Source organism: Populus alba, chromosome 14, assembly GCF_005239225.2.
Source record: "Populus alba chromosome 14, ASM523922v2, whole genome shotgun sequence".
Classification (NCBI taxonomy): Eukaryota; Viridiplantae; Streptophyta; class Magnoliopsida; order Malpighiales; family Salicaceae; genus Populus; species Populus alba.
In genome coordinates this window covers 2,891,570-2,914,351 of record NC_133297.1, presented here as the reverse complement: position 1 = coordinate 2,914,351, position 22,782 = coordinate 2,891,570, and the positions used below count along the sequence as shown (strand labels likewise).

General features: G+C 32.4%; 3 protein-coding genes across 4 annotated transcripts; 1 reads left to right on the top strand and 2 right to left on the bottom strand.

Moving 5' to 3' along the window:
- Window positions 1-971: 971 nt before the first annotated feature.
- Window positions 972-6,105, top strand: LOC118034192 (nucleobase-ascorbate transporter 3). Of its 2 annotated transcripts, none has more exons than XM_035039419.2 (15): window positions 972-1,181; window positions 1,361-1,621; window positions 2,073-2,170; window positions 2,266-2,442; window positions 2,569-2,669; window positions 2,833-2,908; window positions 2,995-3,051; window positions 3,136-3,320; window positions 3,437-3,533; window positions 3,721-3,807; window positions 3,925-3,983; window positions 4,704-4,795; window positions 4,883-4,960; window positions 5,056-5,216; window positions 5,459-6,105. In XM_035039419.2, exons 2-15 carry the CDS (start codon window positions 1,465-1,467, stop codon window positions 5,675-5,677), a joined length of 1,644 nt encoding a protein of 547 aa, XP_034895310.1. In that variant the 5' UTR covers window positions 972-1,181; window positions 1,361-1,464; the 3' UTR covers window positions 5,678-6,105. The 2 variants fall into 2 exon arrangements, with proteins under 2 accessions (XP_034895310.1, XP_034895309.1); XM_035039418.2 differs by having other exon boundaries at window positions 1,311-1,621.
- A 2,656-nt stretch (window positions 6,106-8,761) lies between these two features.
- On the bottom strand, window positions 8,762-12,063 carry LOC118034193 (probable disease resistance protein At4g33300). Its single transcript, XM_035039420.2, has 5 exons — window positions 11,265-12,063; window positions 10,637-11,037; window positions 10,166-10,521; window positions 9,872-10,077; window positions 8,762-9,748 (listed from the first exon to the last, which is right to left on the bottom strand). Exons 1-5 carry the CDS (start codon window positions 11,977-11,979, stop codon window positions 8,922-8,924), a joined length of 2,505 nt encoding a protein of 834 aa, XP_034895311.1. The 5' UTR covers window positions 11,980-12,063; the 3' UTR covers window positions 8,762-8,921.
- A 4,775-nt stretch (window positions 12,064-16,838) lies between these two features.
- On the bottom strand, window positions 16,839-19,531 carry LOC118034195 (protein OSB1, mitochondrial). The gene is made up of 4 exons (XM_035039422.2): window positions 19,069-19,531; window positions 18,851-18,989; window positions 18,180-18,327; window positions 16,839-17,642 (listed from the first exon to the last, which is right to left on the bottom strand). The coding sequence occupies exons 1-4, from the start codon at window positions 19,410-19,412 to the stop codon at window positions 17,158-17,160; spliced, it is 1,116 nt and encodes a 371-aa protein (XP_034895313.1). The 5' UTR covers window positions 19,413-19,531; the 3' UTR covers window positions 16,839-17,157.
- Between the last annotated feature and the right edge of the window lie 3,251 nt (window positions 19,532-22,782).

The following is a 22,782-nucleotide window of genomic DNA, read 5'->3' as shown; positions in this document are numbered from 1 at the left end:
CCCAGTCACGATGGACAACCCAAGCCTGCACGCGCAAGCTCTTTTTATGCTGGTTTTTTTATTATTAAAAAATGGTTATATATATATATATATATATTATTTTTCTCTAATTAAGTCCTTTAATGTTAGTTTTTTTATCATTAAAAAATGGTTAGTTGTAAATAGATTTTTATATTTTTTATCATATAATAAAATAAAAAAATAATTAGACCCGATGGAGTGTATAATTCGGGTTGCAAGTTTGGGGAGTTGACTATGTTAATGCGGCCCTTTTTTTTTTTCTTTTAGGTCTGTCAATTTGAAAAGATTATATTGAAACAACTTTCCATATAATTTAATTTAAAACTTGAAATAAAAAAAATCAAGTTTATTATACCGAATTTAATAATAATATAATAAAAATATATGTATAATATAAATATTATTTTTTCATATTTAAAATTTTTTGATCCAAGCCAGAGATAACACACAAAATAAACCAGCAAAGTCTATAAACAAAAAGAAAAATGAAGATTAATTCGAAAAAATGAACCTTAAATGACACCAAACCCAAAGGCAACTTTGACTGGACCGTCCATTTACATGAAAGTTCATGTCATTAACCGGATTTAAGATATTTACTTACATAACAGTACTCGATGGATGGAAAAATATCTTCCAAAATTAGTGATTGTCTTTCTTTCTTTTTTTATTGTTTTTTTGTGAGTTTTTGTTGACCATAAGGAAGGGTTTGTTTTTTTTTTTGTTTAACTGTATTTCTTTAAAAAAATAATTTTTTTTATTACTTCAAATTATTATTTTTAGATTTTTTTAATATTAATAAAAAATTATTTTAATATATTTTTTTTATAAAAAAAGCTTATAAAACAAGAATACGTATCATTCTTCATACAACTTTCGCCCTCTCAGTCCCTTATTGCTATGATATATATAAAAAAACTGCCTAGATTTTTTCTTTTGCCTATCATAGGCTCGTTAGAAGATAGTTGAGTGATAAGACAGGAAGATTGTCTGAACTTAACAAGGTAGAAAGAAAGCATCTCGATCCTCAAAGAATGCAGAGAAGGGTCCACGCGTACGTGCTCTGCTCATACGTCGACATATGTTATGTTATGTTTTGGCTCAGTGCTTAGATGCACCTTGGACTACGACAATCTTAACGCAATCCTAAGTTCCAAATTGTAATAGTTTTCTCGTTCTCAATCTCCTTCGTATTCTTCTTATAATAGATCTTTATCTAACTGCTTGATCCTAAATATAGTTTTCGTTTTGCTGCTTCTGCTAATCTATTCATTTTCTTTTCTTGGAAGGTCGCTAAAGGGACTTTCTTTCTTTTCTTCTTGTCATATTTCGTTTACAGCTACTAAAATATTCTATGGTGCTGTAAGGCCTGGTTGTGATCAGTTAACAGCAACCTGAGCAAGAGAGAGTGAAGAGTAGGCGACAAAAAAAAAAGAAAGAAAGATGGGAGAAACAGCTCACAACCACCAGCAGCCACCGCCACCACAAGCAGTAGTAGCACCACCTCCATCATCACTTGCTTTTTCAAAAGGTCCCTCTTGGACTCCGGCTGAGCAACTCAACCAGCTCCAGTACTGCATCCAGTCCAATCCTCCTTGGTGTTAGTTCTCTTATCTTTTTACCTTTTTGTGATTCATATGTCCTCTTATCCTTTTGCCTTTTTGTGATTCATATGTTCTCTTATCTTTTTGCCTTTTTGTGATTCATACACACACACACACACACACACACACACATATATATACAATTCTTTTTGCTTTTTTTTGTTATTCAAATTTTGATTACTCAATTCTGAGAAAAAGTTGCTATGGTCAGTTTTTTCTGTTAAAATAAAATTTATAGTTTATGCACGCCACCATCTATCTCTTACCTTTGGTTCTGGTTCTCTTTTAAATTTCTGAAAGTTTTGATTATTTTTATATCTAAATCCTGGTGGTCTTCCTGTTATTAATAACATATGTAGATTTAACAACTAGTATTCAGAATCATTTTTGAACTAAGTGTATATTTATCAACGAAATCAAGTGTCTGATTCTTGTAATTAACCACAGATCAGACATGTCTGCTGGCTTTCCAACACTACATTGTGATGCTTGGAACTACGGTCTTGATTTCACGTGCTCTTGTGACTCAAATGGGCGGCGACCCTGTACGTTTTATCTAACGTCTGAATTTTTTTGATGATTTATAGATCAATTGGCAGGTGCTTATCTTTTAATCTGGTCTTGGTGTTACCGTGAACAGGGTGATGCTGCCCGTGTGATTCAAACGTTGTTGTTCATGTCAGGAATCAATACACTGCTTCAGACAATGATTGGAACACGGCTTCCCACAGTGATGGGACCTTCCTATGCTTTTGTACTGCCAGTTTTATCAATCATCAGAGATTACAATGATGAAACTTTCTCAAAAGACCATGACGTAATAATTGTTAAGCTTACTTAATTAGTCTGCTGACTAGTTTGTTTTTTCTGTAATCATGATTTATTCTAATATTTCCTCGATCACCATTTTTTCCCCCGGTTGCAATGATGTGGTCGATTGCAGAGATTTGTAGACATTATGAGAACTATACAAGGATCACTGATTGTTTCTTCCTTTGTCAACATCATTCTCGGGTATAGCAAAGGATGGGGTACTTTAACAAGGTAACTTGATAATAATCTTGTGTTAGAATTCGTTCTACTCATCTTCTTGCTTACAATTTTGTCGTTCAGTGGCAGCAGCTCGAGTTCTAGTATAGAAACTCAGCAGGTTCTCTTTATTATATTGTTTTGTGATATTTTTCCTTCTTTTTTTTTATGTTTCCAGGTACTTTAGTCCCATTACTATTGTACCTGTGGTTTGTGTTGTGGGTCTTGGTCTGTTTACGAGGGGCTTTCCACTGGTAAGTTCACTTAATGAAATGAAGCATACTGGTTGGTGAAAGTGATAGATTGATTATAACAAATGATTTTCTTATGTTCTATACAGCTTGCCAACTGTGTTGAGCTTGGCCTGCCTATGCTGATTCTGCTAGTCATTTGTCAGGTAATATAGCTTCTTCAGAATGTTTAAGTTAATTATATGGAATCCACCTGGTATGAAGATCATAAAGCCTGATGTTTGCCGCAGTATTTGAAGCATTCCCTTTCCGGTGCCCGTCCTGTACTTGAGATGTTTGGCTTACTCATCTGCGTTGGTATTATTTGGGCTTTCGCTGCTATCCTCACTGTTGCTGGTGCTTACAACAATGTGGGGTATCAAACTAAACAGAGTTGCCGCACAGACCGATCATATTTTGTAGCATCTTCTCCATGGTATTGGTTTTGGATTATTTATCTTTGTAGGTTTGCTAGAGTTCATAATTTTTTCAGAAAAGGAAGAGTTTAGGTACCCTGTTAATTGAGAATCATTTGTTTGCATATTTTTTTAGGGTTAGAATCCCGTACCCGTTTCAATGGGGCGCACCTAAATTTAGAGCAAGTCATGTCTTCGGGATGATTGGAGCAGCACTTGTTTCATCTGCAGAGGTTTGTTCACCATTTCAGAAATACCTTTTTTGTCTTCCACTTATTCTGGAGGCACTTTGTGAGGTTTTAATTGGCTTACAGGGCCTTTGATGTGGTTTCTGACCTCTCTATTTCTTCGATGGAAGTGGGAAATTTCCTGTTTAATTAAGCATTTATTTTCCTAACCAGTCCATTTACTTTGATGTAGTCAACTGGAACGTTTTTTGCTGCTGCACGGCTTGCAGGTGCTACGAGCCCCCCAGCTCATGTTCTCAGCCGAAGTATTGGTCTACAGGTCAAGTCTCTGAGAGCTATGCCTTCCTCTCTCTCTCTCTCTCTACACACACACACACACACACACACCTTTTAAAGCAAGGCATCAACACCTAACGGTTATTGTTTTTAAATACAGGGTGTTGGCTTGCTGCTTAATGGGATTTTTGGTGCTGCTGTTGGCATCACTGCATCTGTGTAAGGGATTGTGTTTTTTTTTCCCCTTCTACTTGCTGCTGCTATTCTATGTTTAATTATCTGATATTTGAGGTACTGCAGTCTCAGCTGCTATGTGAAGGGTTTGCCTGTGCAACTGCTTCCTGCATCTACCACATATATTTTACATAGCACAGTAGGAATAGCTGATCACATTCTGACCAAGAGCCCGTCCTCATTTAAAAGACCAGTAGAAAAAGTTTGCCATTAAATGGACAAGTGATGAGTTCCATTGGAATTTAAGCGTTTTACTTGTCTTTATCTTACTCTTCCAGTAGAGCCCAAGTATCTGAGGTTACAGATGTGAGTCGCTGGCAATTTGTTTGAAGTGCATTTTCCTCTTAAAGAAACAAATCCTGGAAGTGAGATACGAGTAAAATGGCCTTGCCTGGATTACACCCTTCTTTCTTCTATAGTTTGCTTAGCATATTTAATCTTATCTCAAAAGCTGAACCTATGGTTGGCAACGCTTTCTTCATTGGTGCTTTGATATTCATGATCTTTTCAGGCTAACCGCTTTAGAGTTAAGCTTTTCTCACATATATCAGCTAACACATAGGGGGATTGTGTGTTTTTGGAAAAAATAAAAAGTCTTAATTCTCTGTAGAGTGGTGGGTGATTGCAAGGGGAAAATGCCAGTGTTTTATGATCACTATTAAAATGCAGAGGCCTATTTCAGTGACTGATGAAATGATATTGCAGCGAAAATGTTGGGCTTCTTGGACTTACACACATAGGGAGCCGAAGAGTGGTGCATGTTTCAACTGCTTTCATGTTTTTTTTCTCCATCTTTGGTATGTCTTCAATATCCATCATAAGTCCCGTTAGAAAATTGCAAAAGGTCCAAATTCATTTTTATTGCGGTACATTGCATCTTTCAGGGAAATTTGGTGCCTTGTTCGCGTCTATTCCTCTGGCAATATTTGCTGCCGCATACTGTGTGCTATATGGCATCGTTGGTGAGTGATTTTCTGGGTTTTGAAATTTTATTTTGTTGTAACCATATGTTATCTGTTCGAGGAGTGTGATTTGTTCTCGTTTTCCTTTCCTGCAGCTGCAATTGGGATTTCATTTATACAGTTTTCAAACAATAATTCCATGAGAAACCATTATGTTTTGGGTCTGGCTTTGTTCCTCGGGATATCGATACCACAGTATTTTGTCAGCAACACCACTGGGGATGGACACGGACCAGTTAGAGCAGATGGTGGATGGGTAAGTCGCATAATAACTCCACAAGCCTTATCCTATTGGTTTCCTGCATTTTCTGGGCATCAAACTCCTCTGTTCTGTTCATCCACCACCACCATCTAATATTTTAATGTGAAATCGTTAGAAAAAAAAAAAACCTTTTTATACCCCAATATTGCAATGAGGAATATGTTTGGCGGATGCTTTCGGACTTATGACTTCGACTCATACTGGCTGAATAACATGTATACTCTTTGATTCTGCAGTTCAATGACATATTGAATACAGTTTTCTCATCACCTCCAACGGTAGCGATGATTGTTGGGACATTGCTTGATAACCTATTGGAAGCAAAGAAGAGCAGCACCGACCGAGGAATTCCATGGTGGAAACCTTTCCAGAACCGGAAGGGTGATAGTAGAAGTACCGAGTACTACAGCATGCCTATCAGGTTGAATGAGTGGATGCCAACCAGATATCTTTGAAACAAAACTCCACCCCCTTGTATATTAATTAGATATACCGTGAGGCGTGAGCAAATTCCATTTTAATATCTATGGTGATGAGCCCTATACGTTGCTCCAAAGAACTGTAACCATTTGCCATCGATTTGTAGTTTTCCCTTTTGTTACGTTGGCCGGTTAGCCGTCTTCTTGACTCGTCTCCGTTGGTCTCAATACTACAAGGTTTTGTTACTGTCTCGGGCTGCTAACCACAGGAAGCGCACTGTGAAATCAAGAAGTCCCTCCGAGCAGAATTATGCAGAAGCAATTTTTTTTGTAGATTTAAGACCACCCACGAATGAAGAGAAGTAACTGCATATAAACCATATTGAATTGTACCGAAACTCCTTAAGATGATCGTCAGATTTTCTTTCATTATTATTAATATAAAATCCTGTCGTCCTCGGCCATGATCACAGGTGCCTTCTTGAGCATTTGTCTATGGTTTCTCTTGTCTCTCTGTCCGAATGGTATCATCTCCATGTCATGCTCGCGTGTATCGTTCGGAGCAGATCCTCGTTTCAATGTAAGGCAATTCGAGGTTTTCAGTCCAATTATGACATAACGTGTGACATTTTGTTTACTAGTGAAGGTGGATGGAAGGGGACTCGAATCACCTTCAATGGAAAGTCTGGGGCCTCAACTAGGCCTGTTTTGTTTTTTTATTTTAATTATGTTTTTTAAAAAAAGTTTAATTGTTTTTATTTTAAATTAATATTTTTTTTTGATATTTTTCATATCATTTTAATGTGTTAATATCAAAAATATATTTAAAAAATAAAAAATATTATTTTAATATATTTTTAAATAAAAAACCTCACAATCACAATTACAAAACATGAACTTATCCTATTTTTCTTTAAGGTTTGGTTGTAATTGCTTTTTAAATTTTTTTTATTTTAAAAGTGTATCAAAATAATAGTTTTTAAAAAATTATTTTTAATATAGTAGATCAAAATGATCTAAAAAAAATTAAAAAAAAAATATTAATTTAAAATAAAAAACTTAAAATATTTTAACTTTTTTATAAATATTTTTTAAAATATAAAAACAATTGTGTCTAATCAAAACTGAGACGTACAGGGTGAGGTGCCATCTTCATTTTAATTGGAGGATACTGATCTCTATGCAATTCTTCCTGGCTTGCCTAACACGACGAAAATTTAACCTTTTAATTCTTGCTTACCAAACAAAGTGGGCTTCTGGTGACCTTCATCCTTTCACTGAAAATTTTAGTACTTTAATATTAATCATAATTATTAAATTCCAACTGATCTAACTAGTGAAACTTGAAACTTCGTTTGAGGGTTTTTTTTTATTGGCTTAATTAATTAAATGCGCCTTGAGTAGACTTCAAATAAAAAAATATTTTATTTTTTTCTAAAACCATATCATTTAATATTTTTTTAAAAAAAAAACCCACTAAGACCTTATTTTGAAGTATTGTTGAATTGATATTTAAAAAAAAAACCCACTAAAACCATATCAACTTACTAATATTTCTTAGAATAATATTATTTTCAAATCCAGCCAAGCTGACGAAGCGTGTCTTTCGTAATGGACAGAAAGAGGCCACTACATCGCCTCCTTGTTGGACCGCCGGCGATAATCTAGTCAAATTCCGAATCAGATCTAACAACTATACGTGAGAGAGAGAGAGAGGGTTTCCCAGTTGATCACAGATTCAATTATTTCAAGATTTCTTTATAAGACAGAAAGTGCTTTATGTGTTTGGGAGTGCTTTTTAAAAATATTTAAAAAAAAAATTAAAATTTTTTTTTTTTAATTAATATGTTTTTGATATTTTGATATTGATTTAAAAAAATAATTTTTAAAAATTAAAAAAAAATATTATTATTATATTTATTTTAAATAAAAATTATTTAAAAAAAAAAAAACAGTTTCACCCACCAGGTAAAGTTGCGGGAAGGGACGTTGCACCGAAGTCAAGAGATTGACTGGAGCAATGTTTACCATACAAGTGCCGAGCTAACATTGAGTGTGACGGATTACGAATCTTTCATGGGGTCCACGCGGCTTTCAACTATCTATCAATCTATCTCTTCCCGCGTTTTCTAAATCGCAGGACAAATCCAAGTATCCAACCAGACCTGCTGGTCCCAGATGCCAGCCAACGAAACAAAATGGACTCGGAATTATGTTTTATGGTCCTCACCAGCAGCCCGGCACCACCGTTTTCTTCCTTTTCCGGGCTCCTGCACTCCTTGATTGCACATTGGTTGAAATGGCAGACGTTTTCTAACTAAGATTGCATCTGGTATTGCAGCAGCGATTATAGTTATAGTTTGAAAATAATTGTTTTATAAAAAAATATTTTTAATTAATATTAGTTTAAAAAAATAGATATTTAATTTAAAAACTGTGATTGAAATTAAAATTAAAGAAAAAAGTAGTTTAATATGTGTTTGGTTTAAAAATGCTTTTTAAAATTAAGGTTATAAAATAATTTTAAAAAATATATATTAATATTAATGATTTTTAATTTAAATATTATGAATTTAACTATTACTATTATATCATAAAATAAATCATATTTTTTATATAAAATATTTTTTATCATTCTATAAAAACCATCTATAATTTCATTATGTATGAAATACATCCAACAAGAACTACAATTTTCATAATTTTTTTAGCGTGTAATAAAATCAGATAAAATATTATCATGTATAAAATTCACTCTAAAACTAGTTTTTTTTTAAAAAAAATATTAAAAAAATTAACATACTAAAAATATAAAAAAAAATATTCCCCGCAGGTATGTAAAAAGAATTGAACTATTCATATGAAGAGTGCATCATTATCTATGAATAGTACAATTCAATGACCAGTGAAAAAAAAAATTAAGGAATCCTTTTTTTTAAATACTATATTTTCCAACATAAAAAAAAAAATGGAAACCCAGTAAATAGTATGCATTTTTTTCTTTAACCAAACGATTACAAACTATGTTTTAATTAAAATACAGCCACAGCACGTAGTCAAACAAAGAAATAGTAGTCAGTGTTTGTGCAAAGCTTTCATAACCCAAATCATGAACAGATGTTTTCACAGGAAAAGAGGAGACAAAATTTATATATCACAGAGAAGTGATGCGGGGCGAGGAAAGATTTAGAGTAAAGAAACGAAAAGGAAAACAAGAAGCTATGGTGCTCAGTTTTACTTGAAAGAGCTATATACATTAGGCATCATGAGTTACAATTAATTAACAATCATCAAGCCAGTCCAGACTGAAGCATTTTTCGCCAACTTGGACATCAAGATTAACCTTCTTCAAATCCATCCATAACCAAGAAACATCTTCATCGCAGATTACTACACGCAACGACTCTAATGATGCAGCAGAATATGGCAGCTTCATCAGTGAGCACTCTCTCATGTCAATCTTCTCCAACCTCGATAGTTTACCAATCCCTTCGGGAAGAGCTTTCAAATTGACACATTGAGAGATGTCTAAGAACTTCAAGCAAACTAGGTCAGATATGCTTGGGGGAAGCATTTTCAGGGTTGGACAAGCATACAGCCTTAGAATTTGTAGCGATTTTAAGTTGCCCAGATTGGGAGGCAGTTTCTCTAGGTTGTGGCAATTGGTGATACTCAGACTCTTGAGTGATTGCATCCTAGAAATGCTGGAGGGCAACCGGATTAAATCTTCACAGTGATCGATTGTGAACTCTAAGAGACAAGGGAATATGTGGGACAAGTCCATGACAGAATCATCAAGGCTGTTGTTTATCTTGCACAGGATTAGAGATATTTTTCGTAATTTTTTTAGAGGGGCAGTAAATTCAGCTAATCGAGCAAGGGATACTTTCTCAAGCCAAAGGCTCTTCAAATTAGCTAAATTAGAAAAAACGGAGAAGTTGCCAACGGTTGCGTTGCTTGTACTGTAATTTATCATCACCAATGCCCTGAGCTTTGGCATGTCATCAATGAAAGGAGGCAAGAAGAACTCATTTGCAGAGAAGTTCAGGATGAGCACTTCAGCCTTCGGAAAATCAACGCGGAACCAGTCCATTTCATTCATTTCACCTATTTAACAGAATCAAGAAAAAGCAGGCATTGGAAAAATGAAATCAAGACTATAATCTCACTAAATTGCATGGGTTAATAGCCTTCTATAATGCAAAGCAAACAGAAAAGCAATGAAGATACCAGTATGAATTGAAACAATTTGAGCATTGAACGGTCGATCCGCGTTTCTCTCCCATTCTTTTGGAAGCTGCGCTTCTCTTCTTGGCATAAGTAATCGCTTGCACTCATTTACATCTCCACACGAGCTCAAATGAATAGCAAGGTCCCGCAACACATCATGTTGCACCACACAAATCTCATAGTAGCTGCTATACTTGTCTCCAGCTCTGCAAATTAACCAGTCAAAGGGTTGAGAAAGAAGGATCATGCCTTCTTAAATAAGATCCATGTAGTTACTTGGCTTTATTAACATACCGTGCATCCCTCACCAGGGTGAGAAGATTCTTGTCAGATAGCTCAACAAGAATTGCAAATGCTTCTTCATCATCAAGGTCGTGTATCTCGACCCACGCATTGATGAGAACATCAAGAGGGATCTTCTTATCTTCAGGGAAGGATCCCAAATCCAAGAAACATTCCCTGACCTTTTTAGATAAGAACTGGGTACTAATGGCCATCCTATCATGCAACTTGCTTTCATGAGACTCACAAATAGGTTCACCTCTTGACAGCCTCTTTTTTGCACTTGCCCAATACATTTCAGGTTGGTCCCTTAGCGAAGCTCCAATCACTTTGAGAGCCAAGGGCAGGCCTTTACACTCATCAACGATCTAGCAAACACATGATCATTAGTATTGGCAAAGAAAGTAACCATCTACTCAATTTCGAAGTCCATCACTCAATCTCAACTTTGTAACCAATGGAGAACAGTGAGTTGAAGGTTACCTGCTTGACCAAATTTGAATCAGCAGCAGGTGGAATAGATGTCTTTCCAAAAGCAGAGTGGCAAAACAAGGAGATTGCTTCATCTCCTCTCAACAATTCGACATTGTAAGTAGCATCAAAAACTGTCGGGAATTTGAAACGCGAAACCACAAGTGTTTTACACCCAGCAACTTTATAAATGAGCTGCTCAAGCACCTTGAGTGACCACACATCATCAAGAACAATCAACGCTGGGGCTCCAATTCTCCATTCAAATTGAAAATTCCATTTTTGGACCAAATCATTGCCCATACCACCCATCCCATCAGCCCCTGTAATAAACCCCAAAATTTTCGCCCTCAGTTGCTCCACGTTCGGAGACTGTGATACTGTCAAGAACAAAATCCTGTTCTCAAAGTGACCTGAAAGAAATCAAGATCAAGAGAGTCAATCAAAAGCTCTCTAGTCTAAAATAGAAGAACGATCATATGCTAAACACCAATTCCTTGGGCCAGTAGCAAACGAATCTAAACCAAATAAATTTCAAAAAAAGAACGTATCCGTTCTTTGAAGTTGAATTAAGCAGATGGCAGAGAGAAAGACACACACACATATACAGTAAAGAAAAGAAACAATCTTGAAAACTTACGTCTAACTTGATCATCTCTACAAATTTCATTAGCCAAAGTAGTTTTGCCAGACCCACCAATCCCACAAATTCCAACAACATTGAAAATCTCTCTCTCAAAAACCATTTCTTTCACCTTCCTCTTCCCTTCTTCAATCCCCAACCCCAGATAAAAATTTTGCCCAAAACTACCGTCCCACTTCCTCTCCTCCTCCACTCTCTTCACCGCTTCGTCCATCCAGCCACCAACACCACCACCACCACCTCCTCCCAGCCCGATCTTCAAGTTCCCTATCCTCTCCTCTAGCCTCTTGGCTGACCAGTCCAACTTATCGAACCTCTCTGTAGTTTCAAACCTCATGTGATGCACGTCAGCTAATATATGTACCTGTAAAGGTCCGTTGATAAACGTGGATATTTTCTTTTCCATCTTTTCCATCTTTCTTGCTAGCTGAAGGTTTTTGTAGACGTTCCAGCGGTTCGAAGCTAAGACTTTGCGGGAGATCTCCAGGGCTTCAGTGAGAGTGCGAGAGAGACCGTCGAGTTGGAATTGGCGGTTGGGAGGGAGTTCAACACCGGAGTACTTGATCTCTTGAATTATAGGCACGAGTTCGTTAACGCTTGCCATTAACGATTCTGCACTTGATTTGCATGGGCAGGATTTTCTTGATATTGAATATAGCAATTTGAGGAGTTCGGTGGCTATCTCCCCTGCAAAGAGGTCTGTGACCGCCATGGCACTGGTTGCGGAGTGGTGGGAGAAGGTTTTGTTTTTCGAATGAAGAGGACGATTTTTGGTGTCGAAATATGTAAGTGTTAGAATGGGTCAGCGCAGTGCGATTTATAAGTTGCATTTTAGCTTCCTTTTTTTCCCTTTTTTTTCCTTCAAAATTAAAAAAAAAAAAAAATTGTTTTGAAAAAATGATAGTTATAAAACCCAGGATCGAAGAAAAATGACGAAAGGAATTAACATGGTAAAAAAACCCCGAATTTACATGTGACCCAGTTCAATCTCGATAAAAGAATTGCTAATTTTTTTTATTAAGAAACAGTATTATTTTAATATATTTATTTAAAAAAAAATTGGAATAACCCTCCCAATCCATTTGCCTTGTTAAGATTGGTTTAATAAATCTGAATAAAATTCTAAAAAATGGCTATTTTGAAAAAAAAAAAAAAAAAAAAATCATTTAACATTACAAATCATCATCACACAACCTAGGACGTAAGTTGTAACAACTCATAATCCAAGAACATCGAGAACCTAGATTAAGAAATATTTTCCTCTTTTTAAAAAAAAACAAGAAGAAGAAGAAGAAATATTTTCCTCTTTTTTAGGCGGAAACTTTCCCGCACGTGTCTTGATAGGAGAAAGTTTTCTTGCATCAAAATATAGGATAGTTGATGAGGTATTGTGGTGTGTTTTCTCTTTCCACTCAAGTCTTTTTTTATATATATAATTGAAAAGTAAAATGCATGAATAGAATGTATATTATTTTGTATTGTTATTTTTTAAAATATTATTTATTTAAAAATATATTAAAATAATACTTTTTTATTTTTAAAATTTTATTTTTGATATTAATACATCAAAACAATATAAAAATAATTAAAGTAAAGAGAAAAAATTTAAAAAATTTAATTTTTTTTCAAAAATATTTTTGAAATGTAAAAATAAACAAGCTCTTGTTATAATATTCTGGTTGATAATGCATTTCAACATGTTTCTTAAAATGTTTTTCAAACTGTGGCGTGTTTCTTTTTAAACTCTAAATGTTTTGTTTTTTTATAATTGAAAAGTAAAATGAATAGATAAACTTACTATTATGCTATGTTTGATAATATATTTTGATTAATTTTTTAAAGTGTTTTTCAAATTAATTTTTACTTGAAAAAAATATCAAATTAATGTTTTTTAAATATTTTTTAATGATTTTGATATCTCAATATAAAATTAATATAAAAATCATTTTAATTTCTTTTTAATTGAAAAAACATTTATGCAAAAAGACATTATACATCATTACCAAATACGCTATCACTCTAATAATCATGCATACTATAGTAATAGAGCTTTGACTAAATTGTTTGGGCCATGGCACCAAGTTAGAAATATTTTGAGATCTTAGGAATGACATGAGATATTCTGAAAATTTTGGAAGAACTTGGTAACTAAAATTAAAAGATGCGTTACCTTATGAAGCCACAGGCACAAATGCATCACAATGCAGAAGTTATTGTTATTGAAATGCATAAAATATAATTTAATTCCTCAATTTTCATATATATATATATATATATATATATATATATGATTGTGTGACGTAAGAGGAAAATATATTTAGGGAGAGATGAATCCCATCATTTATATTCCCTCAAAAAGACGAGAGGCCGGAGGTAGGTTAAATTGTCAATTGCTAGACATGTGCCATTGTTCAAAATTTCAAATAATCCAGTGCACATTAAAGGCTCGTTGACTCAGAAAACGACTCAATGCATTAAACTTTCTCAATCATGGGCCAGAGACTACAGAGGAACTACGTGTGTCAGTCGAGGTTGGAGGATCCAAGACCTGATCGATGAGGATGGAGTGCTTTGGATCGGAGAGTTTTTGTGCGTTACATTTGCCCGCCGGTTCGGAAAGGTCTTTGCTGCACCTTGTTTTCACGTCTGGAGACAAATTGCGGTCAATGTTTCAGTCAATGCTTCGAATTTGTTGACAAATTGATCGGTGCGATTGACATTACAGACCTCATGGTAACATGTACTAGCAATGCCAGCTTAACTTCAATGTATTAATCATCATGGTCGGACGGTGCGGAGACTTATTTGGGTAGACCATTTTGTTTGGCAAGTGAAATAATCAATCAAGCCCCGATAATTGATTCCGGTAAAAAAGCAAACCATGTGAGATTAAGTCTTTGTAATTTTTGTGATAATGATTGTTTGTTAAAGTGGATTGCTTTTTTTAATTTTTTTTTAATTTTATAATTTAGAGTATGATTTTTATTTAATTTTATTTTTTATTATTAGATTGATAATAAATTACTTTTTGTATTTTTATCATATAGTAGAATGAAAAATAAATCAACCAAGTAGAATCCGTAATACGAGTTGCGGCTTTGGTAGATTGACTCGATATTAATTAAAGAGTTGGGTTGGGATTGTTATACCCTGTGTTATGTCTTTAGTTTTTTTTTTTTTTTAATTTTATCATTTAGTGTGGGGGGTTTTTATTGAATTTTATCATTTATTATTGAGTTAATGATGAATTAGTTTTTTTGTATTTTTATCATAAAATAAAATAAAAAATGAAATTGACTTAATAAAATTTATAACTTGGGTTACGGGTTTGACAAGTTTAATAAATTTTAATCAAAGAATCAAGTTGTATTTTTTAGCCTTTTTGTTTATATCTTTGGATTTTTTTTAATTTCATTATTTTGCGTGGGATTTTTATTAAAGTTTATCATTCAAATATGTTTGTCTAGTATTAATTATTGTGCATTGTTTCTTTTTATTTGAGATTAATTTTGTATTAGTATTTGTTTTGTTTTAGAATCAAATAAGATGTTATTCTACAACAAAAAACTATTTTTTAATTAAATAAATCATTTTTTAAGTGTTATTTCAAATGCTTGCACTACATTGATTGATATTATAGTAGCTCTTTTTTTTTCACTTAATTAAAGAAAAAAAACTGTATGGTAAAAGAAACAACTTTGATTTTATAGAAGTTGAAACAATATGCTTTTTATTCATGAAGAACCTGCATTTTATTTATTTTGCATGCAAAAAATCAATTTCTTAATAGTTTTAATTAAACATTTATTTTTTAAAACCTAATTTTTTAAAATTACAATTAAAATTGTTTCCTTAAACCTACCTATTTAAACTATGCTGCCAAACACATACTGAAATGGTAATATGGTATTACAAACACTTCATTTATTTTTATTATATAGACAATTACTAGGTTCCTGACCCGCATTGCGCTGTAGATTAAATTAATTTTTATTTTTCTTAACCTAAAAAATGTCCACGTCGCAAATAATTATTTGATATTGTTATTAAATCCGATCCAGCATGTTAACTTTAAAAACTTCTAACTCAAATTCTTACCTGGCTTGATTTCAAATTAAATCATATGAGAATTTCCTCGACGCGAGTCAATCAACTCAACAAATTCACATACAATCTGAATGGCTATTAAAAAAATATGATTTGATTTTAAAAGAAATTTCAAGATGATTTTTTTTTTAATATTGAGACATTGATATATTATAATGACCCATTTTCGTGGTATAATATGTCAAACCCATAACCCAGATCATGAACTCTACCGAGTTTAACAACTTTATTTTTTAAATTATTTCTTACTTAATGATGTGATAACAAAAATAAACACTTGGAAAATTGAATATCAATCAAATGTTGATATGCTAATTTGAGCCTTCGAGTTAAATTAATAATAACAAAAAAAAGCCAAGAATAATTCAATTGAAAGAAAAATAACTGGAATAATATGTAAGACTACATTTATTAAATTGATTGAATAAAATAAAAGGATAAAAGAAATAATATGTAAGACTACATTTATTAAAATCATCTTATGAAACTAAATATTTTTTTATTTTAAAAAATATAGTTTATCCACATAAAAGATTAAAACAAAACCATAGACAAATCAAAAAATGAAACGTATAATAAAAAAATCAATATTATTTAAAAGAGGCTCTTTAAATAAAACAAAAGAGATGATATTTTTTCTATTTTTTCAGTTTTTAATTTTTTAAGCAGTCACGTCACTTTTTCTATTTTCAATTACATTCTTTAAAGTTATATTTTTATGGTAACCATGTCAGACCCAGATGTCTTGGATCTAACAACCATGCCAAATCTAAAGTGGTTGAGTCTAACAGCCATACCAGCAATAAACGACACATCGCCTATTGAGATAGACGTGTTGCTAGTTTTGCCCAAATTCTAGTCATTATGATAACTAGAAAATTAAGGTCTATGCTCTTTTGATTGAAAAACCTATTTTACAATTCATTTTTGACATATTCATTCATGGCCTCAAAAAACCACCCATAAAACCAAACTCAACCCGAAACAAAAACTCAACCCGAGATCAAATCTATTTTTTCACAAATTTTAAGGTGCAAAAACACCTAATATGAACTTCCCACATCAAATTAAATAATTTGACACAAATCTTTCATTTCAGTGACCTAAATCAATGTCAACAACAAGCTTTTTTTTTTGGTCAAAATCTAGCAACTCCTCTCTCTCCTCTAAATCAAAAACCAAAAAATAACAAAAATAAATCTCCATACAAAAATAAATTTTAAAAAATTTTAAGGGACCACAATTATATAATTTACATGATTATTTAAGTTGGAAAACCAAAGTGAATATTTTTACAACTTATAATATGTCATCTATGTTTGCTGCATATTTCATTTCAGTGCCTCCTCTTTCAATCTTACCTTTTCATAAGAATTTAAAAACAATTGCTACTTAAATAGGACTTAATCGCCCAAAAACAATGTTTGAGGGCCAAATTAAAAAAAAATTGCACAATAACAAAAATACAATTAAAACCCTGGCGTTTTAGTATATAAGTAATGCTGGGGAAGGTACATTGATCACCCCCTAGTTTTACTGTATTTACAATAATCGATCCTGTTTCATGTTTTTCATCACATTTGACCACTCTGAAATTTTAATATCAGGTGTGGTTAACGCCATTTCAACTAAAAATACCGGTGGTGATTGTGTTAACGTAAAACATAGTATTTACCTAATATACACCAGAACGCAAGAGGCATAAGAATGCACGCACAAGCTCTCCTGCGGTAAATCTCCAGTACCACACGCCTTCCTCTTTCAAGGTCCTGCACGTATACTTTCAGTCATCATACACCCAATGAGAGACACGAGAACCTGCACCTCTCTCTTGGTGTTGTACAGCCATGTTTAAATCAAGCAATTGGATTTGTCGTTTTACCCAAGGGGGATCATTAGGACTCAACCAAAGAGCTTCACCAGTATCCTTGTGCTTAAAATCTGGAGACGCTGAGTTTTTCTTATTTTTCCTGTTATCCCACCATTCATGCGGGCTGGCAAAGAACACTTGCCACAAGTAAAGGTGGTTTTTGAGCCTTTCCTCTTCACAATGTTCTCCCGCTTTCCAATCAAGCAATTGAAGTTTTGTTTTGATCCACAGTGGATCATCTGGTCTCAACCACAGAGCATCACCACTAAACTTGTGCTTAAAATCAGGTAACTTCGAATTTTTCTTAAATTTCCTGTTATCCCACCACTCATGTGGGCTGCTGAAAAATGCTTTCCATAAGCAAAGATGGTTTTTGTCCTTTTCCATGCCAGTTCCATCTGAATTTGTTACAAGAGATAAAAATGTATAAAGCATGGGAAGAGAGAACAAAATAAAATGAGTAAAACAAAGTTAAATCAGTCACTGCTATTCATCATATAAGAAACCATGGCCAGCCCAACCAAACAGTACGGTCCTTAGTCCCCCCACACTAATGCAATCAGATCAGGTAACTTCATATATGTGTTTTGATTCTTAATCCCCACACACTAAGGCAGTCAGATCAGGCAACTTCATATGAGTGAATGTGTGCAGCTTAGTTGAATATGCTAGCATTAGCAACTCAACAAATTAGTAGACAGAATAATAAATGAGCTAACAATAAATTCCAAGCTTTCAAGTGACAGACACCTAGATATGCCAAAGACTTGGAAGTCATGTGTTAAGAAACAACCTAACTAAACCATCTCCCTTGTTAATTGAACTACAAGCCATTTGTAACCTTCAACGCAGCTGTGTATTGTGCAGCAGCCGGGTGAGTGGGAGATAGGCTTTGCTTGAAAATAAGCTGCAATGCATGAAAGAAAAAATCATACCTCCTGAATATGGCTCCGTGTATTTTTGACAAGCACTTGATTCCGGTTCCTTGAATTTTAGGCAGGTCTCTGACTCTGGTTCCTCAAGGCTTTGGCAGTCTGACCGTTGATTATGTTGTGCAATGTAACACAATTCATTCGCAATTATCTATACATGCATATATATAAAAAATCATTTTGTACTCACATATGTAAGGGTGATTGAGAGAGTGAGTGCACAGGAGTGTGACTGTGTTTGCTAATCTCTATGCTGACTCATCAAAGTGTTTAGACTTTCGAATAGAAATCTACTGGTATGGTTCAATCCCTTCAGAAACATAAAAATGTGTAATGCTGCCTGATATAATCAATTCCATATCAGTAGACATAGAAGTACAGAAAATTTCAAATTGATTCTTCACAACGTAATCAGAAAAACACATGTGAACGCTTAAAAACACCACCATCATCGTTCCCTTTAAAAATTTAATTTAAGTGCACATTACTCCAACTTTACTCTGTTGTATCTGTGTTGATCTTCTTATACGCAGGGAAAAAAATTTAACCACTCCATAACTAATCATAAATCATTAACAGTTTCATGCACTATTCAAAGGTTTAAATGATGTATCAAAGCAAACTAACAGTGAGTGTGGACACATCGAAAATCTAATACAATTCAAATTGCGAACCTTGTAACTGGAACTTGGATTCCCAGTCCTGTCAAAACTGAGGTAAGATTCTAAATGACCCGAAACATAGATAATATCGTTTGGCTTTACATGTTGAATGCACATTTTCGCCATTTCACACCACGTCTCCACTAGAATCCTGTTCACAAAACCTAACTCTTAGTTAAAGGGACACAAAATATGCTTAACAAGTAACAAACTTTCCTTTAAAAGCTGACCTGAACCAGCGATTCGAATCATGTGGATCTCTTGCATAGAGTAGAGTGTAACAACCAAATCCACCGCCTTTAGTTTTGTAGATTATCGGGGACCGATCCACTGTACCGATAAATCTAACCAAATTCACCAAACTCGGTTTCCATTCTACGGTGGACGGCCGCTGGGTTGCGATAGTGTGTCGATAAACTGCGCTATCATTGATTTCTTCTAACTCGTCTTCGTCCGTAGAGGAATTCGAAAATCTAAGGTTTGCAGCAGACGATGAGGAGAAGGGAGCGAGTCTTTGAAGTGAGAATCGGGACAGGTTCCTAATCAGGAACCCGATACGGTACGGCTTAATCATGCATTCAAAGTGTGGTTAGAGCTATTAGGCGATGTGTTGTTTCTGGTTAGGTATTTTCCGAAGATGAAGAGGGGATTTTCAGGCGGTATTTGAAGGGAGGAGTTTGGCGGGGAGGGGGGGGGGGGGGTTTCCGAGTGTCTGGTTTAAAAACCCTAACAATTAGGGTTAATTATAACTACATACTTAACTCGTATTTTGACGTGGGTAAGATATTTTTCTATCAAATAAAAAATATATATATATATATATATAATTTTTTTTTTAACATGTTTATATATTTACAAGGTTCTTAAGTGAAAATAAAAAAATTTATACATGTAATTAAATAATTCAAAAATTATTTATTAATAAAAAAAAACATAAACAATAACTAAAATTAAAAATAAAAAAATTAAGAGATAAATATAAATCAAGATATTTAATATCATAAAATGAGACACTTACTCAGTTCTGTTTGCTAATTTTTTTATAAGTAATATTTTTATTCAATCAAACGATAATAAAAATAAAGATATAAATTAAATTAACTGAATAGAATAAAATAAAAAATTATGTATGGATGTATATATTAAAAAATATTAACTAAAAATAAGAATAAAAAAAATATTCTAAAAAATAAAGTTCATCTATACAAGAGATTAAAAAACACATAGATAAATTATAAAAACTCTTACAAAATAAAGAAGAAAACCATATAAAAAAAATAAGAGATAAATATAAATCAAGATATTTAATATCATAAAATGGGGCACTTACTCAGTTGTGTTTGCTAATTTTTTTATAAGTAATATTTTTATTCAATCAAACGATAATAAAAATATAAATATAAATTAAATTAACTTAATAGAATAAAATAAAAAATTATGTATGGATGTATATATTAAAAAATATTAACTAAAAATAATAATAATAAAATATTCTAAAAAATAAAGTTCATCTATACAAGAGATTAAAAAACACATAGATAAATTATAAAAACTCTTAAAAAATAAAGAAGAAAACCATATAAAAAAAAGATTATTTTTTAAAAAATAAACAAAAAACAAAGGCAAGACATTGTTAGGCTTGACTCGTTTCATCAAGGCCTATGCTCCAGCCTGCCCTAGTAACCCACGCCACTGGATTCTTATTTTTTTTTTTTGTTGCAACTAGGGAGGATAATATGTTGTTTGTCTAATTTTTTTTGAAAAAAATAATATAATATATCTTTTAATTTGCCCAAATTATGACTATTATGGTAATTGAAAAATGAAGGTTTAAATTTATTTAATACAAGAACTAGTTTTTCAATTAATTTTTTTTTTTTACCAAAACACCTTCGGTGCAATTATAAATGTATTAAAGGCCTTAAAAATTCAATAAAAAAAAATCTTAAAAATCAAAATCAACTCAAAACTAAAAATTAAAACGAGCTCAAATATGTTTTCTCATGAATTTTACATGTAAAAAAAAACAGCTAATACGAACTCTACTCGTTAAATGAAACCATTCGACACACACATCAATAGTTTTGGTGATATAAATCGATATTAATGATATTTTTTTCTTTTTATCACCAGAATCCAGTGACTTTTCTCTCTCTCATCTCTTAATAGAAATTAAAAAAATTAACAAAAATAAAATTTTATACTAAAATTAAACTTGAAAACAATTAAGGCATGTAAATTATATAATTTGTGTTATTTTAAAAATTAGAGAACCAAAATATATCTTTTCTATAATTTCTAGCACGTCATAAATATTTGATATATTTTTTTTATTACGGTTTTTAATTCTTCTAATTTTACCATCATCTCAGAAATCATGAAACTCACAAATCATAAGCAACTAGTTTTGATTTAGAATTAAATCGTTTAAAATAGAACTTTGATTGCTAAAATAAATTGTTAAAAAATAAACAAAATCATTCATAATGATTTGTGTATGCGTGGAAAGTGTTGGCATCTACGGATAATATCCGATGCGTTTTAATGTGTATTATAATTTAAAGTGGAAGAAAGAGGGATTAGAGTTTGGGCCTTTGGAGATTTAGGATTAGGGGGCTATTGCCTGGAGCTTGAATTTAGTGAAAAATGACGGGCCGTTGTAGGCCCATATGTGTTGTAATGTTTTATTAGCACCTCTAACACAGTTTTTTTTTTTTTTATATATAAATAAAAATAGATTACAATAGTTTTATCCATGAGTATTTTAATTTTTTTTATATGATAACATATAGAAGCATTACGATTATATTATCTATAAATATTTTATTCATAGGATTTTTAATTTCAATTATAAGTGATAGAAATTAACAATATAGGCATGAATAAGAACTGCATAAGTTCTTTTTGTTAATATGTTTAATTAAAGAAATTATCAAATGAAATGGTATAAAGTTTTTGAATATTTTTTCTTTGAAGGATTTAAAATTAAATTAATACAATAACTAAAAATCTTGCAAGAAAAACTAATAATCTAGTTTATTTATGAATTTTGATATCATTTTTATTATATTTGAATTTTAATAATATTATTGGCTTTCGTTGACTTGTTTTCAAGCATTTTAGTTCATGTTAAAGCATGTTTAGTTTTATGATTTTGTTTACGTGATCTTTACACTGGCATGGCACTCACGTGTTGGTTTCAAAATCCTCTCGTGTTATCCCATTATATTAAAGCTTTATTTATTTTAATATTTTAAAAAATATATTTTTAAAAAAAGTTAAATTTTAATTTTTTTATTTTAAATTAATATTTTTTTTATATTTTCAAATCATTTTAATATATTTTCTAAGTAAAAAACACTTTAAAAAACAACCTCAACTATACTTTCAAACACAGATTTATTAAAACTAGGTGGTGGCATAACTTAATTTTTTTATGGCATGTAAAAATAACTAGAGTATTTTTCAAAAATATTTTTTACTTTAAAATATTTTTCATGTTATTTTCTACATAGTCAAATTAAAATCATTTTAAAAAATTAAAAAATATTATTTTAATATATATTTTTTTAAAAAAACAAATATATCTTTGAAACAAAACTAAACACAGTTTGAAACGATCAACCAAGCACCTACTCGGGACCAGCAATAGTGCAACTAGATTCCAAGATTCAAAGGCATATCCCAAAATTACTTGATACTTTCAATGTAGTGAGCTGGCTTTTATTTATTTATTATAATTTCAACAATATTCGTCTTTCAACTACCATGGATCTTTCCACACTAATCCCTCCAGGTACTTCATTACGCACCTTGAATCAATTGACAAAAAGGTAAGAAACTACTGTGTCATTGCTTTCCTGATGAACAAACGAAAGTATAACATCGAAACTAACTTTTTGAGATTGAAATTGTGGTTAGAGTGAATAAAATGTTTTTTATTT